Below are 18030 nucleotides of genomic sequence, written 5' to 3' on the forward strand. Positions count from 1 at the left end.
GTTGTTTCAATCGCCATGGTCTCCTGATAACCACACTTACCTTAGCAAAATACAACACTTATTTTGTTGTCACAACATTTGTTTTTTAAAGACATTTTTTATTATACAACCTGAGTATTATAGAAGAATTTTTAATATTTTTCCCGATAAGACATGAAGTTAACAGAAAATTTACAATCTAATATCGCAAATAGCAGTGCCTTCCTGAACTTGTATGGACAGACAAATGCATTCAATCCATATGAAACTTAAAGTTATATTCAGTTAAAATGAAATAGTAACATATTGCATAAAAACAAGGTCGTTTATTAAAAATTCAAAATGCGAAATTATTCGTATGTTAAGCAAAATTCCCTTACTATCATCGAAGCCTTTTTGTATTTAGGAAACTGCAGCTTAGTGCCTTATCACCTTATTTGGTAAAGCTACTCGTCGACAGAATCCCAAAAGCAAAGTTTATTCACATTCTTTCACTCACTTATAGTTTCCCAAATGCCAAATACCTTTTCGTTTTCGGTTTTAGTCTCTGGTGTCTACAGCGTTACTACAACAGAAGGGGAAAATCTCGAGCTGTTCTATGACATGGACACAGCAGAGGGACCGTGGATTGTAAGTATAAATCAAGATAAAGGAGGTCTGGTTTTGAATTCTTAATGTGTATCCCATTGCAGCACCGGCCTTGTAGAGACGCCTTCCAGCAATTTATTCCTGTGATAAAACGGTTTTACATTCCCAAATTTGAGATGGTGACAACACAAGTTTACCTGATAAGAGCCACCACAGCAATGATTTTATAATATCACTGGTTAATTTCATAAAGTAAAAGTCAAACGATACTTGAAGAGTACACCATCCATTTATCGGCTTTGCCATTCCTTCAGTATGATGATTTGTGTCGGGATATTGTATTATTTATGCAGTTGATATGTCATAACGGATCCTGATGGATGGATGCATTATACTTTTGTATTGTCATTCCAACGTGACGAATATGTTCTCCCAAGGGATGCGACAAAATATTAGATATATGTTGTATAGAATGACAATTGCAGCATCAAGATATTGTTTTTCCTGATATGAACTAATATAACATTTTGATGATTTACTTTAATAATATCATGAGCAAATATTCCTTCTTGCCTTTATTACATCATCGTTTCATTGGGAAATATTTTGTTTACTTATACTAGCTGGTCACAATCACCTAATCTAGTTACATTGATCGTTTACCACAGAATTTGTAATCAATACCTGCCAATCACAATTATGCTTATTAAAATCCCAACAGGTGATACAGAGACGAACAAGTGGAGACGTAGATTTCAATCGAAATTGGATAGACTGCAAGAACGGTTTTGAAAATCTACAGGGGGATTTTTGGATCGGTAAGTATATATCAGCCTACAGGACAATTTCTGAAATATTACGAACTAAGTTTTAGGACAATAACAACGTCAAATGATTAGATTACGGAGACTATTTGGCATCAACCGTAATGCATTAAAACCTGCGAACTCAACTTTCAAATCAATCAAATTAAAATCAAGATGGTCATTCTCACTACGTTACATGTAACATACTGAGAATGAGCATCTATATTTTTAGCCCACCATCATCAGATGGTGGGCCATTCAAATCGCCTTTCGTCCATGGCCCGTCGTCCGTCCGTCCGTCCGATAACAATTCTTGTTACCGCTATTTCTGAGAAAGTACTGAAGTAACTTCTATTTCCGAAAAGACCATACAAAAATCCGCTCCAAAACCTACAAAGTTCCTTTTATCAGAAGAATCTTTTTTAAATAGATCTGGTCGTAACGCAGCGCTGCGACAGTACTTAGCTTCTCCTACCGTTGCAAACTACAGTAGTTTTAAAATCTGGAGGGTAAAGGCTCGGCGATCAATCAAAACTAACAAAAAGAATAGCTGGAAAGAATACGTGTCTAAAATATCATCAAATACATCGTCTAAAAAAGTATGGGATATGATCAGAAAAATAAGTGGGAAAAGGAAAACATCACCATCCTCTCACCTTATCAACAAAAACAAAACATTTTCTTCCAAATCTGAAATTGCAAACGCATTTGCCAAAAATATATCCGAAAATTCATCAGTCAAAAATCACTCCAGAAAATTCCAGGCATTTAAAAAGGAGAAAGAAAAGAAACGGCTCAATTTTAAATCATCAAACACTGAAAATTACAATAAACCCTTTGATTTACCAGAACTGCTTGAATCACTAGGAAAATCACAAGATTCAGCAGCTGGTCCTGATGAAATTACATATCAGCTTTTAAAACATCTACCAGACTCGTCATTAAATTGCCTTCTACATATATTCAACCAAGTTTATGCTTCCGGAAAGATCCCCGAGTCAAGGAAGGAATCTACAATAATTCCAATTCCAAAACCCGGAAAGGACGCTACTGAACCAAATTATTATCGCCCTATTTCTCTGACAAGTTGCGTCTGTAAAACACTTGAACGTATGATTAACACCAGGCTAGTTGGTTTCTCGAGTCAAACAATATCATCAGCCCACTCCAAAGCGGATTCAGAAACCGAAGAGGGACGGTAGACCATTTGATCCGACTAGAAACGTTCATTAGAGAAGCTTTTGCCAAGAAAGAACACCTTGTTGCCGTATTTTTCGATCTGGAGAAGGCATACGATACTACGTGGCAGTATGGTATAATGAAAGACCTGCATGAGATTGGTGTGCGCGGGAATCTCCCGAAATTCATTTCAAATTACATATCTGACAGACACTTCAAAGTTCGCGTTGGTTCAAACTATTCTGAAACAGACAAACAAGAAATGGGAGTTCCTCAAGGCGGAATCCTATCAGTAACACTTTTTAGCCTAAACATTAATAGTATAGTTCAATGTCTTGGTCAGTCTACAGAAGGCTCACTATTTGTGGATGACTTTCTGATCTGTTATAGATCAAAGAACATGCACACAATAAAACGACAACTCCAACAATGTTTAGGCAAATTACAAGTATGGGCAGATGAAAACGGCTTCAAATTTTCCAGATCAAAAACTGTATGTATGCACTTCTGTCAAAAACGAAAACCACACAATGACCCAGATCTCACACTTGATGGCATTGAAATTCCCGTTGTCGAACAAACTAAATTTCTCGGACTAATATTTGATTCTAAACTATCCTTTGTTCCACATATTAAACATCTGAAGGATAAATGCTCAAAGGCGCTGAACATTTTGCGTGTCCTCTCCCATACTGACTGGGGTGCGGATCGTGAAATGCTTCTGCGACTGTATAGGGCACTTATTCGATCAAAACTTGACTATGGGTCCATATTAAACCTTCGCTAAATATTGAAATAGATATAATGTATTGATCGAAATCAAGAGGCTATATTTTTGTTGTTGTTATCAAATTACTAATGAATGTGATATGAAACATGAACTTGTGCATATCATTCATCATGCCTAGTATGAACAAATATAATACTGTTATTATCATACATCATACATGCACAAATATAATACTGTTATTACAATACATCATACATACACAAGTAAAATACTGTTACTACCATACACCATGGACCTTTTGGTTATCAAGAAGAAGTTGTTTAAAGAATTTAGCATATTTGACCACTGTGACCTTGAATGTTTGGTTTGGTTTGGGGTTGTTTTTTTTAACGTCCTGTTAACATCTAAGGTCATTTAAGGACGGCCTCCCGTGCGTGCGACATGCGTGCGTATGTGTGTTTTGGGAGGCTGCGGTATGTTCGTGTTAGTCTCCTTGTGCAATGCGGGCAGCAGGTACAATCTTACGCCCTGCCTGCAGGGTTAAAGGTCAAGGTCATCCATTTGATCAAACTTGGAAGCCCTTAATCCCTGCATGCTACTGACCTAACATTGGGTCTTTGGGCCTTATGGTTATCAAGAAGTTGTTTAAAGAGTTTAGATTATTTGACCCCTGTGACCTTAATGAAGGTCAAGGTCAATGTAATTAAAATATAGATGGTCATTCTCACTACGTTACATGTACATCTAACAACATCGTATGCTTCAGTGAGGTAGCACTATAAATCGGCAAAAGTTCCGGCCTATCACAAGGAGATTTAACACGAACACACCGCAGCCTCCCAAAACACACATACGCATTCACCACACGCATGCATGTCGCACGCACGGGAGGCCGTCCTTAAATGACCTTAGCTGTTAATAGAACGTTAAACAAAATAAACCAAATCCCATAAGGGGTCACGTCGGGGTGACCTTTTGGATTAGCCAATCAAATGACTACTTCCAGAATCTTGGAAGTGAATTTGATGTGTCCGAATTAGCATGACTAGAATGCATAGCTTGCATAATCTGTCGATGTGTTTCAAGTTATTTCGTCACAGAAAGCGCATAAAGCTACATGTATATACATGCTGTGCCGAAATGGTTTGGTTCAGAGGCATGATGTGACGAAATGGTTTGCTTTGATGACATCGACAAATTGACAATTCGCCCTGAAAGTGAACTATACATATCTCAAAGGTCATCAGATCGTGACCCGTTATGGGATGTTGTTAGATGTGTATGTAACGTAGTGTGAATGACCATCTAGATTTTAATATAATTGGGTCAAGGTCATCCATTTGAACAAACTTGGTAGCCCTTTTTTCCAGCAAGCTACAAACCTAATATTGGGGCTCTGGCCCTTTTGGTCATCAAGAAGAAGTTGAAAATGTAAATTGTTTAAGACGGACGACAGACGCCGGACGACGCCGGACAGAAGGCGATCACAATAGGCTTTGTCTCAGTGACCTCATGCAAAATCTATATGTATTTTCAAGCATATACCAAAACAACTGCGAACTACTCCTTGTGTATTGTTATTTCCATGACATTGTGAGGCGGCCTTTAAGCCAATCAAATTGCATTGAACCACGTTATTAAAAAATAGAGTTTTTTCCACGTTTGGTACAAACTGAATGTTATGCAACAGTTGTAATGATTATTTCATGCCTTGGAAGTTGAATAACACCCAACTATTTTGGTAGGACAGAGATTACTGGATGTTAAAAAAGCATTGATGCATGCAACTCAGTTTTAACCGACTACTCCGTAAAAATACTTTCTTTAAGAAACATTTGATAACATACAAATTATCATAATACTTCAAATACATTTGTTCAACAAAATCAATTAACAAATATATATTAAAACAATTTTATTAGGATTAATGTAATATGATGTGACGTTGTTGGACAGCTTTCAAAATTGATTGGAGCATATAGATATATATAGGCAGCCTAGTCTAGTTAAGACTTCCCTTTCTGATAACAATTAATTTAAGTTTCTGAGCTTTTTAAACTATCTGGATTTAAGATTGATAACAATTTGAATTATATTTTCACAATGTTGACGTGTGGTTGGAAAAAAAATGAAAATACTAATTTTGAAAAAAAAAAATCCAGCATGAATGGAACGATGCTGGTACATTTAAATGGACAGGTATGTTATATATAACTCAATATAAGGCCATAAAAATCCTCATTTCCATGCATGCTGGAGGCACAATTACGGATTAGCATTTTTATTTGATTAAAAAATATGAAATCTAATTAAAGTATAGATGCTCATTATCACTACACTACATGCTCATGATACGTAATGAGAATGATCTTCTAGATTTCAATTAGATTGAAAAAGTATATAAAACATATACATTTTTTTTCGCTTAGATTCTAGATAGAAAACACAAAAATAAATAGATAAATAACACAAAAATGAAATACAGAGAGCTTTGATCGCACTGTCATCATTAAATCTTTTTCACCAAAACCCAACACGCTAACACCTGGGCTACGGAAGCATACAATTTGAGGAAGTACATTTATATTCTATAGCTATGAAACTTGTCAGTGCCATGAAATCTAGATATATTTATATATTAATATAAATAAAAACATACAACAATAAACAAAAACAACATCAATACATAGTAAATACTAGTTGCTTACATGTTTGCGAAGCAGACGGCATATTAACATAATCTCAGAACTAGAATGTTATTTTCCATTGATAGTGATTTCACATTTAAAGGAAATTTGTTGGAGGAGAAAAAATTAATTTACCTTTAATGAATTTAAATTGGTACAGAAAAGAAAGTTGTAAACATTTGGTATCGAATTTATTAACTAGATCTTCCATATATAGTATGATTAAGGCAGGGTGATACAAATGCTTTCCTAGATATTTCAAAAACTTATTTGTCCCAATTTTGGTGATATTAAGAAACATGGTGACTCGGAGCATTTATATATTATCGGGAAAAGGTTTGGTTTGGTTTGGTTTATTTTGTTTAACGTCCTATTAACAGCTGAGGTCATTTAAGGACGGCCTCCCGTGCGTGCGACATGCATGCGTGTGGTGATTGGGTATGTGTGTTTTGGGAGGCTGCGGTATGTTCGTGTTAAGTCTCCTTGTGATAGGCCGGAACTTTTGCCGATTTATAGATGTAATTTGTATAAAAGTACATCACACTCAATCGTGTCTATCGCATCATCATCTTAGATTTCTTCAACGGAATATAATCCTGGTCAATATTAGGAAAGCACCACCAGGTCATCGATAATGAATCCTCCTTTCCATTGGCCACCTTAATTGGGCCGTTGAGGTTGGCTTGGTAGCAAAATGTGTACCACCACCCCCCACGGTAATACCCGGCACAGTCAAAGCTGGGGTAGTAATCGTTGTCTCTGTCGTACGTGCTGAAGTTGCTGCCGTTATGGACGGCCATAGCATCATCTAAGCAGTAAAGAAGCATAGTTTAATACAGTCCACACATTGAGCTGGCCCAAACATGCAAGTCACATTTTAGTCGTTTGCTTAATAAAACGAACCGAAAGAAAATACAGCTATAACATGTGTGCTTTAATACAAAATAGCATTGGGTACAAGAGCTCTTTGAAGTAAAATAGGGTCGGAATATGTGAAATAAAATCAGTTATAGAAAACCGTTATCTAAGTATATCAGTAAATGTTTATCTCAAACACGATATACATTTGTAGTATATAGTTCAGCGATATGTAGTAATCTTCACGCCGGTTTAATTATCTTTCAATATGGGGCTGAAATTTTATTTTCTTCCTTGCTAATTATCAAAATCATATTCATTTAGAGAGTGTAAGATAACCTTAATTTAACATAGGTGTGTATGGCGGGTGTCGTCTATTTAAAGTAAGTTTTGTATGGGGTATGAATTCAATTTGACTACCGGCGTCTGAGTCTGGTTAGCCATTAATAGAAAAAAATATTAACACCTACTCCTACTGTATCAACAAGGTGTAAGACATGGAAATACGGAAGTTGAGATGGGCTTCGATTCACTTAGCATTTAAGTTCAATCCTACTGAGCTATCAAGTGTATGCAAAATAATGCAAAGTAGCTCGTACCATGGTTTAGATTCCATCAATATCAATGTATGTTTTTCTTTGTCATGTCACAACGATTTAAATATCCTAAAATGGACCAAAGGCCGTCGTGATAGCCGACGATTAATAAACTGTGGAACGGAGGTAGGGTATATATCTGAAAGCGATTTTGCAACGGGCAATCTGAATCGTTGTAAACAATATCAACTGCAATTGTCAGTCTGTCCGTTGTAAAACAGCTCCGATAAAGATTAATCTAGCAAAGATCTTGTTTTGATATCATTATTCTCTCTTGTTTTAGAAGCCTGACGGCGATCAGGAAATCATAGTTGTCAATCTTACATGATTAGTACACATGAACAGACAGACCAGATCTTAATGGAATTTGATACATCAAGTTTTCGTACATTTTCCTTAAACATATTGGAGTAATTATATGTTTAGGTTATCTAACTAATAAACAGAAGACTTACAGGAAACGTTGCCGGTGAATCCCTGCACGAAAAGTGTGTAATTTTGATGTTCGTTGGCCAGCTGGAATTTCGAATATTGTGCATACCCTTTTCTTCCGTCCCAAGCCTCTAGTTCAACACGTAGGATTCTCGGCGTGTTTGTCAGGATGTGAATAATGTCATTGCCTTTTATATAAAGAGAAATGTAAGATGACCTTATTAAATCATTTCCATATGAACACACATTTGAAGTACGGATCTTGATTATATGCCTTACATTACTTCGATATTTCAAATACTTTGTTTTACGAACCCCCCCCCCCCCCCCCCCCCCCCCCCCAAAAAAAAAAAAATAAATAAATAAAAAAAATAAAAAAACAGATTATAACCTTCCCAGATTATGTGAAAATAAATGGCAAATATCAGCAGAGTAATTAAAATAATTAACAAAGTCCATGCTGTGATCAGGGACCCTAGTAACAGCGTTATATTCCAGACAACATTAGTACCTCATGCTAACGTAATTGTTTCCACCCCAGGCTTGTTCTTCTTAAGGTATTCTGATGTTATTCTTGCTAACCATTTTCTTGATTTTGAAAGTTATAACCTTGATAATAAATTATGTGTTGTCAAAACATCATTTCATTTCAGGTTGTATAATACTTAATCAAGCACATCTTTTTTTATTATTCATTCGGAATGGAAATATGTTGATATTAAACATTTTGTATATTTTTAACATTTCTAATACTGGTTAATTGGAATACCAAGGTTGCGCTGGTTGACATTCCAGTTCGACTTGAATAATTACTGAAATAAAGCAATTGCCACAATTCTGGTAAATACAGTTTAGAATGTGTGCTTGCTTTTTGGTTTAAAATCATAATCGTAATCCTTTAATTCAACAAACTTGAACCTATACCGGTTCTTGTTCTATGGGTAGCTAATATCAGTAACCGATACCGGTTCTGGTTCCATTGGTAACAAACTGATATCGTTATAACATAACTGGTAAAACTTTGAACCACTTTGTGGTTATGTAATCAGCAACCATTGTTGGATTCATTAACAAGGACTGGATATTAGACTTGTTACCATATTTCCGTACCATTTCTGTCAACCATGGTTTAAGATCTGGGGTTTTGTTTAATCACAGGCTTAAATGAGATCGATTGGCATGCTGTGGGAAGGGGGACAATCTGCATTTTTAGTTTATCAATTCAACGCATTCGTCGGCGTAAGAATTGTACCTGCTGCCCCCATTGCATGATCGTAAGAGGCGACTAAATTTGGGATCTTATCTTTTCTCTTCTTTCTTAACAACTTTCTTCTTCCTAACGTCTCCCTTGCCAATGCTTCACTTTTGGCCTTTAGTTGAGCGTTCGCCCCCGTGAGGAAGGCTTTGGGTTCTGTCTCCTGGCCGAGACATACCAAAGTCTTTAAAAATGATAGTTGCTGCTCCTGTTTAGCGCTCAGCATACACGGAGTGGGACGACTGGTTCGCCCGTTGTCAGTATAATGTGACCGGGTGGGGTGTGCTGCTGGATGTCTTCGGCAGTATGCTTCAGTGAGGTAGCACTATAAATCGGCAAAAGTTCCGGCCTATCACAAGGAGACTTAACACGAACATACCGCAGCCTCCCAAAACACACATACGCACTCACCACAAACATGCATACCGCACGCACGGGAGGCCGTCCTTAAATGACCTTAGCTGTTAATAGGACGTTAAACAAAATAAACCAAACCAAACCAAATCGTCGGCCTGGTATGGCTTAGCAGACACAAGAGTCAAGCATTTATTGTTTTGGGAAATAATTAAAAACTGGAAACTCGTTCAACAAGGTGCTATAATGTTTCCATGTATGAGTAGTCACTTTCTAGGTGACTTCATCATTGTGGTTCTAAGCTATATGGCGGGCAGCGAACCTTCCAGATCATGTTCAAGCTTACATGGCGGATTCACAACGTTTTTCCGAAATATCTCTTACTAGTTTAGTCTTAGCAACTGAAAAGTAGGGTTGATTATATGACGCGTTTTAAAATCATTATCGTATTTATTCTGCCTTGGCAAGGTTAGGCCAATAAGCCACTCCCGCCATATAATGTATCATATATATATATACTTCATGTTGATTAGATATTTCGACCTTGAAGTGTATCTCACATATACTGCGTTCACGATAGACTTACCAATCCAGTAATTTCCCAGTATATCCCCAAAACCATTCTTGTAGTCTGCCCAGTCTCGATAAAAGTCAACATCTCCACTTGTTCGTCGCTGTATCACCTGTTAGGATTTTGATAACATTGTTAAGATCGACATGACAAATAACAAATACAGAGGGCACTGTGAGAAGTCGCTGTAGCTATCAAAGTGTATTGAGGAGGTCAATCTGAATTCATATCAATGTAACGTGCACTACGGGTACAACGGAGCAGTCACTTATCCAAAAGCTGACCATACCCGACGTTGCTTAACTTTGGTACACAGACACAACACTCAACCGCACAGTCACAAAAGTTAGCTACTATACTATACAGCTCAAATGCTCATATCCATTAACCATAACATTAATATTATTTCTTTACATATATAACGGTACAAGTAGAAACGTGCTTGGTATCTATTCCAAGATATAACCTTGGTTTCTGTATGATGCAATGGTAGTTATTTCCTTAGTTTGGTTTGGTTTGGTTTTATTTGGTTTACGTCCTATTAACAGCTAAGGTCTCTCGTGTTTGCAATATGCATGCGTGTGGTGAGTGCGTATGTGTATTTTTTGAGGCTGCGGTATGTACGTGTTTAGTCTCCTTGTGATAGGCCGGAACTTTTGCCGATTTATAGTGCTACCTCACTGAAGCATACTACCGAAGATACCCAGCAGGACACCCCACCCGGTCACATTATACTAACAAAGGGCCAACCAGTAGTCAAAGTCCCAAAACGCTAAGCGCTAAGCAGGAGTAGCAACTACCATTTTTAATGACTCTGGTAGGTCTCGACCAGGGGACAGAACCCAAAGCCTTTCTCACAGCGGCGAACGCCCAACTGAAGACCAATAGTTAGGCATTGTCAAGGGAGACATTAGGAAGAAGAAAGTTGTTCAGAAAGAAGAGTAAAGAGTAAAAAAGCCACGATGTTCATATACATTTTTCTACCATATATATGAACACCTGTACCTATACGATATAGGTACTGAAACATAAATGTTTGTTACAAGAATAAATACATTATCGATTAAGTAATAACGACAGTAGGGACAAATAGTTTCGCCAAATGGGCAAGACAGAAAATAGTACACAAGAAACGAAGTTACACAAAATAGTAAAGTTATGAAATATTGTAAGTGTATTGCCGCTAAACATTTCCTCTGTTAGACCAAATGCTAAAGACTATGGTCCTTTTTTTCAAAAGCAAGTCTTATCCACTAACCAGTTTCTCTTCGGCATTCCAAGCACGACTACCTTAGAAATTATTTATAGCCACTGATATCACGGCGTCTGTGTATTATATTAAGCTAATGAACGAGTAGCCCCGATCGTGTATCCCGCTCAAGAGCGAGTCGTTCCAAGCGTGTCTTCCGCTAACGTTTGAGACGCCCCCATTGTGTCTCCCGGTCATGAGCGAGTCTAACCCCATCGTGTCTCCCGCCCACGCGCTAACTGTGATACCAATTGTTCTCTGACATGTCTGAGTACATTCAGTATCCCCTTTCATTCATTGTCACCGAAACCTACGGGGGCGGGGTTCGAGCGGGTATGAGTAAGAAGCGTTTCCACAATCGGAACTCCTTGGATGTGTTTGACGCATGACACCGGAATGAAAGCATAACTTGCTGTCTATGTGAAATAAATGATTTCTTTTCGGAAATACCATTGACTACAGAAAACGTGATGTTATTTTTGAAAAATAGTTCGCTTGTTCCACTTGCAACTAGACGCCAACAAACAAATTGTGGCCGTCATACTCAAAGCAAGTAAGAAGTAATGAAATGGGTTTTTTTTAAGAATTCTCGAAGGAATGTGGCCGAGAAAAATATACCGTATTTCAATAATTTTAACCAACGGAATTTGACTGCTCTGCTGGATATCAAGTTAAAATTTTTGTTATTTTTTCGTTAAAATAAGTTTTTGGTCTTGCTCTGGGAAAACATATTTGTTTAACCCCGACATGACACGCCTCGGGTGAATAAATATGCGCCATCGGGACACATGAAACGCCTAGGTGAACAAATATTCAAGTGCAATGAAAGTATATAATATACCCGAGCTGTCGGTTAGCTTATATTCCTGCTATGGAGTTCAACGACCCCTGGTGATAATCATGGAAACTAATTATATAAGAAGAAGTTTGACAGTATAATATGTTCAATTGAAAAGGTTATTACAATGTGCAGAATTACACACATAAATAGCTTTTAATGAAGGGAATGCTTATCAACATACCCAAAATATATTATTATTGTATGTATTCTCGCCCTTTTTAAAGATTTATTTTGCGACGATACATGTATAATACATCCTCCCATTACGATATACAAGAACAGTTTCGCTGCAAGTAGTAGGAACCAAGCCATACGTGTAACTACGTACACATGTAAAAAAAACTTGATACCAAAACCGTCAAGGCAGATGGCAATGTTAATTATTAAAATGGCCTTTGTATATGCCAGTTATTTCCACATCTCCTATAGATAATCTTGAACATCGTAGTTCGAATTTTATTATCCATAAATTTATCAGTCAGTAAGGGCATATGTGGTATGTAAATACATATTGTATAGATAACCTTGAACATCGTAGTTCGAATTTTATTATCCATAAATTTATCAGTCAGTAAGGGCATATGTGGTATGTAAATACATATTGTACCTTTATCTTTCGTCAATAGATGGTAAGTGACATTGCAGGTTTTAAACTACTTTTACTTTGTATTTTCAATGGTACATTTGATAAAAATTATAAGTTAAGTTTAAATACATAACTGTATATGTAAATATAAATGAACAAGATATATATAGGTGTGTATTAAAAACAGGGGAAAATCAGATACTGATTGATAGTTCTGGTTGAAATGAGTCACATAAGCAAAATCGTAATACATGTTGTATGTCTTCTAAAAAACACACACACACACACACACATAGCTTGTTCAGTTCAGTTCAAAATGAGAATTTTTCATCTTGTTTGATACTTACAACCCACGGCCCATCTACTGTGTCCATGTCACAGAACAATTGGCGACTTTCCCCTTCTGATGTAATAACGGGGTAGACACCTGAGGAAGATCCCTTTGGGACGTCTGAGCACTTGTTGATGACTAAACATAAAGCATATTTGGCATGCGTTTATGTTATCATTTAATGAAAGAATAAATAACAATTGGAATTTCTTTTAAAAATTGCGATTGGATATGCTTTTATTTAAAGACTTCATAAATCTAAAACATCGACTAGAACTGTCGCCAGGATGGCTGAATAATACCCCCGCAATCTGCACGAGTCAATGGTGAATTGGAACTGTTCATTGGAGGCTAACTAAGATAACCCAGTGATATAGTGACTAGTTGCACTAGCAACCATAATTTTGAGAAAAAGAAAGTGAGATGCACATCTACACATGGTCCTCTATATTTGTGTGAAGTTTCATAGAAATCAACTCTTCAGTTTAGGAGTTGTCCGGACAAACTTATGGTTCTTATCGGAAAACCTGTTTATAGTGACCAGTTGCAATAGTAACCATACTTTTGAGAAAACGAAAATGGCATGCACATCTACACATTATCATTAATATTTGTGTGAAGTTTCAGTGAATAGGCCCATCGGTTTAGGAGTTGTCCGGACAAAATGTGTCTACCGACAGACGGACGGATGGACAGATAGCCTGATTCCCGTATACCCCCTAACTTCGTTACGGGGGTATAATAAAATAAAGCCTTCCTCTCTGGCGTTACTGTTTAGTAATGGAATAAAGGTAAATCGTGATTAAGCACTTCGCAATATTCGTAACTCCAAAAACGGAATTCACCTGTACTAACGTCCGCATACGGGGGTATTAAGACGAAAATGAACCTTATGCACAAGCTCTCTTCGCAAGAAATTAGGTTTCATTTGGTTTTATTCGGACCCAACAAGCAAGCAAATCCTGTCCCAACAGTAGCGGGATCGACATTAAATGCAACATATATACCAGGTCAAGGCCGCTATCAATCTAGCGGAATGATGTAATAAATGTTAGGAGACCTTTCTAAAATACCCTGATGAGATTAGTGTTAAACTAAAGGACTATTCTAAACTGTCTTCACAGTGATGTAATAGGACACATAAAAGTTGAGAAAAATGGGGACGCCATTCTAAACAATTTTAACGGGAATAGTGATGTACTAAATGATAGACGTGTATAAAAATGTAGGGAGACCATCCTAAACAATCTTTCCGAAAAGAGGAAATAGCGAACAGGTGGAAAGATTGGACAGGGATTTGCAAAGGAATAGCACGTATCATTCATTAATAGATATATAATTTACTCATAGACATAGGAGTTCACATATAGATGTAATTCACCAATGAATATAATTGATTGATATACAAAATGTCAATATGAATTAATAAATACACTTACATGTATAGTTCACCTATCTATTAAGTCCAAACATAGCTATATAATTCATCAATAAATATCATTCATTAATAGATCTAATTCACCAATAGATGTTATTCACTTAAAGGTATTATTCAGTAATAGATTTAATTTACCTATTCATATTATTCACTATTTAGCTTGTTACGTAGGACGAGCGTCGAGTAGTTAGATGAGAAATGAAAACAACATTGGATATGAAAATTAACAATTTATTTACAACAAAACAAAAAAACACACTCACTCTCAGCCATTTCCACACAAATTTAGATTCACTAAATTAAAGTCTCTGCTCCAAAACAATGGTCAATCAAATCCACAAACGCGCATCAAACATGTGCGGTATATCTGTAGCTGTAGCTATAACTGTGCCAGTCCATTACACATGACGTATTTCCAACCGCAGTCAGAATACAAGTTAAGGTTTCCACACAGGATACCAACAACCAACAACACTAAGCACGTTGGTTACACAAACACCTTATGTGACACATCCAGACACTGACACTGTAGCAATGCTGGAGCACAAACCTCCTCAAGCTTGTCAGTGTTTAAATCACTCCTGTACCTCCTGACCTGTCCTGGCGCTCGGGATGTAATGATGGCTGACCATCCTGTCTGATGGTCCTGGCGCCGGCATTCCCTGGCGATGGTATAGGCCCTGGTAGGGGTTCATATGCTGGTGTGACCCTCACATGGAGCTTAAAGAATAATAATACAAGTTGTCTAATACTTGCACACAAACCTCACTTATACCGAAGTTATTACACAACAATCTTAATCAAATAATTAATATCAATATTAATTATTAATAGGAAAAAGGCTAAATTACCGTTATGTATTACTCACAATATACTACAATGTAATAGATAATGATTTCACAAACGACTATGTGCGGGCTCAGAATATCCTAAGAACTATGTTGAAAACAATGCACACATCATACGGCCACTCAAGGCTTCCATACTTTTCAAAACATGCATACGTTCTCACCTGAGTACACTTCAAATTTATAACATTAGTTTAAGTTATAATAATTACAAATATATATACACATAGCTTAAATAATATTTATGGCAAATTACAAAGCAATATTCGTAAATATATACCTTAAATAAGCACAACAAACAATAACAACAATGTTACGCATCACTGAGCCGCACGAGTGTTTACCAAAGATATTTATCAAAAATAGGGCTATGAAAACAGTAAAATAGGTACAGAAATATAAAGATAGACTTACCACAGTCTGACATCTGTGCCTGATATAAATTCCACTGCTAACGCAGTATAAATAGGGTAAAACACCCGTAAATCGCGGTCCCAGACTTTAACTCATTATGACCTCGCACCTACCTGGTCACACACTCCCGTACGGTAGCCAATTAGCAACATATAATTACAAACACCGCACGAAAACAAATAACAATTATATACATACGACGTGACATAGCTGCATCGTAATTCACTATTTTGCTTCACCGTGTACTTGTGTTGCAACCGTCATCATATTAAAGTTTGTGTAATGCCAAGCAGATACTGGCGTACTTCAAGGATTCGTGAACATCAAGACAAGTAAACAGATAGTAAGTTTATGAAAGTTCCAAGCACATTTATTATTATTATTTTGGAGATACATTGCACCCAAAACTCTGTACATGGCTTCATTACTTCTTAATAAGCCTGAACACCTACCGGTACCGCGATGTTAATAATTGCCGTTACACAACAATGAGATAAATCCCGAAAAATTAATACGATTAATATTTACTCAGAATGATTTCTCTATTATGTATTCTTTGATAAGCTGGTAAAATAAAGTGCTGTGAAGAAGTTATGTGAAAACGTTTTCACGGTTTCGTAAAATGTCATTCGTCCTAGATAGTGACCTATCTAGCGTTGACGTCACAAGTATACCTAAATTGTTTCTTTTTTATCTGTTGTAGGTTTTACTCTATCTTCGGATAGCGCTTGCTGCCATCTAACAACTCATGTCGCAATAAGCTCTCAGAATAGCTTCAGTGGCTACAATCATATCAACCTTCTTCAAAGTTCATTTTCTTTGCGTGCCAAGTAATGATGTATGAAAAGTTGGTACAATGATTGAACGTCATTTCGACAACGTAAACGGTAGTATGAAACCATCAGTTTTTAATGAGTATTTCCTTATTGATCGCTAACCATAAGATACCATGGTGCCAATTGCGTTCATACTATCGCATACAAAGTCTAACTAAAATGCAGTCCTTATATAAAACTGAACAGTGTACAATTTTTTGCCTTTTTGTAATTGCTAAATTATGAAATAGTACCTCAAAATCAATAGATATATTATAATATAGCATCTTTTAAAATCAAAACGCTTACCTAGATCCTTTGAGAAGTACATAGTTGAATTGGTTACGTCAGCATCCTTCTTTTCGACAATTAAGCGAGAGTAGGTGTCACATCTTTTGTCGGCCTCAGTGTACGAGAAAGACAGACATCCTTCGTTTTTGCAGTGCTTTGCACACATAACACGGTTGCGAATTTCTGTCTTTGAACTGATTGTATCCAAACTAAGATTCGATTGCACAACGCGGTGTACTCTCTTGAACAAGTTATTTTCACATGTATAATTCATGTCTAAAGCGTTGATGGTTGTAAAAAGAAAAATGAAATATTGAAATATCATTTTTCCGTTTTCAGTCATATTTTGTTAATTGAAAAAGAAGAAACCAATCGCATCATTCCTAGATATACCTTGCAATGAATTGACTGAAACTAATCTGTAGTCGTATCAGCACACTAAAGAGGATCTCGCATCACATCGCGTAAATACCGTCACACTTCCTGCTTGTGTCGTGGTTGGTTATTAAGCCACACATGATGGTACTTGGTAGTCATCAATAATACAATTATTTCCTTTGCTACAAAGTTATTGTAGTCAATGCATTTAGTACATAGATGTTTTCTGATTACATACGGCCCCAGTAATATTATGCTACCAATGGGATATACGAACAGGATCTCAAACACAGCTAAGGAGAGACGCCCCTCACTCGATGGATGATTCTTTAATTCATTTTCAACAGTAAATGCGTAAACATTATAAGGACCATAATGAACCTGTTTCAAATAGTAAACAAATTATTCCCTGATAAATCATTATCTTCATTTCAATCCCTTTTACGATTGATATCTTAATAAAAAAAATCTGAATTGCATAATGAAAAACAAAATAATATACCAATTAAAGTGTTGATTTATAATCTCTATAATATATTTTCAATGTCATTATATGTCCGTCGCAATATCGAAAAATAAGTTTGTTGGAGTTTATGTAATACAATAACACAGTTACACTCCTGTCAAAAGTTCGAATTACTTGCTTTCTATCCGTTACTTCCCATATATCTTATTTGCCAAAATTTCAAATGCCTTAATTAGGAATACAGTTTCATGCTTGTTCGAAAACAACTTGTATGATTTTTTTTTCATTTATACGAGCTACTTCTCTCATATTATATTTCGTCTTGTATCATGTTCAAT

General features: G+C 36.4%; 1 protein-coding gene and 1 long non-coding RNA gene across 2 annotated transcripts; both read right to left on the reverse strand.

Annotated features, from left to right (window-relative positions):
- Positions 1-6471: 6471 nt before the first annotated feature.
- On the reverse strand, positions 6472-14396 carry LOC117320696 (angiopoietin-related protein 7-like). The gene is made up of 5 exons (XM_033875210.1): positions 14387-14396; positions 13059-13180; positions 10051-10147; positions 7879-8043; positions 6472-6777 (listed from the first exon to the last, which is right to left on the reverse strand). Exons 1-5 carry the CDS (start codon positions 14394-14396, stop codon positions 6524-6526), a joined length of 648 nt encoding a protein of 215 aa, XP_033731101.1. The 3' UTR covers positions 6472-6523.
- A 303-nt stretch (positions 14397-14699) lies between these two features.
- LOC117320697 lies at positions 14700-15877 on the reverse strand. The gene is made up of 2 exons (XR_004531148.1): positions 15743-15877; positions 14700-15200 (listed from the first exon to the last, which is right to left on the reverse strand). It is a non-coding gene; the product is annotated as an uncharacterized LOC117320697 (long non-coding RNA).
- Positions 15878-18030: the final 2153 nt, after the last annotated feature.

The sequence above is a fragment of the Pecten maximus genome, unplaced genomic scaffold (assembly GCF_902652985.1).
Source record: "Pecten maximus unplaced genomic scaffold, xPecMax1.1, whole genome shotgun sequence".
In the NCBI taxonomy this organism is placed as follows: domain Eukaryota; kingdom Metazoa; phylum Mollusca; class Bivalvia; order Pectinida; family Pectinidae; genus Pecten; species Pecten maximus.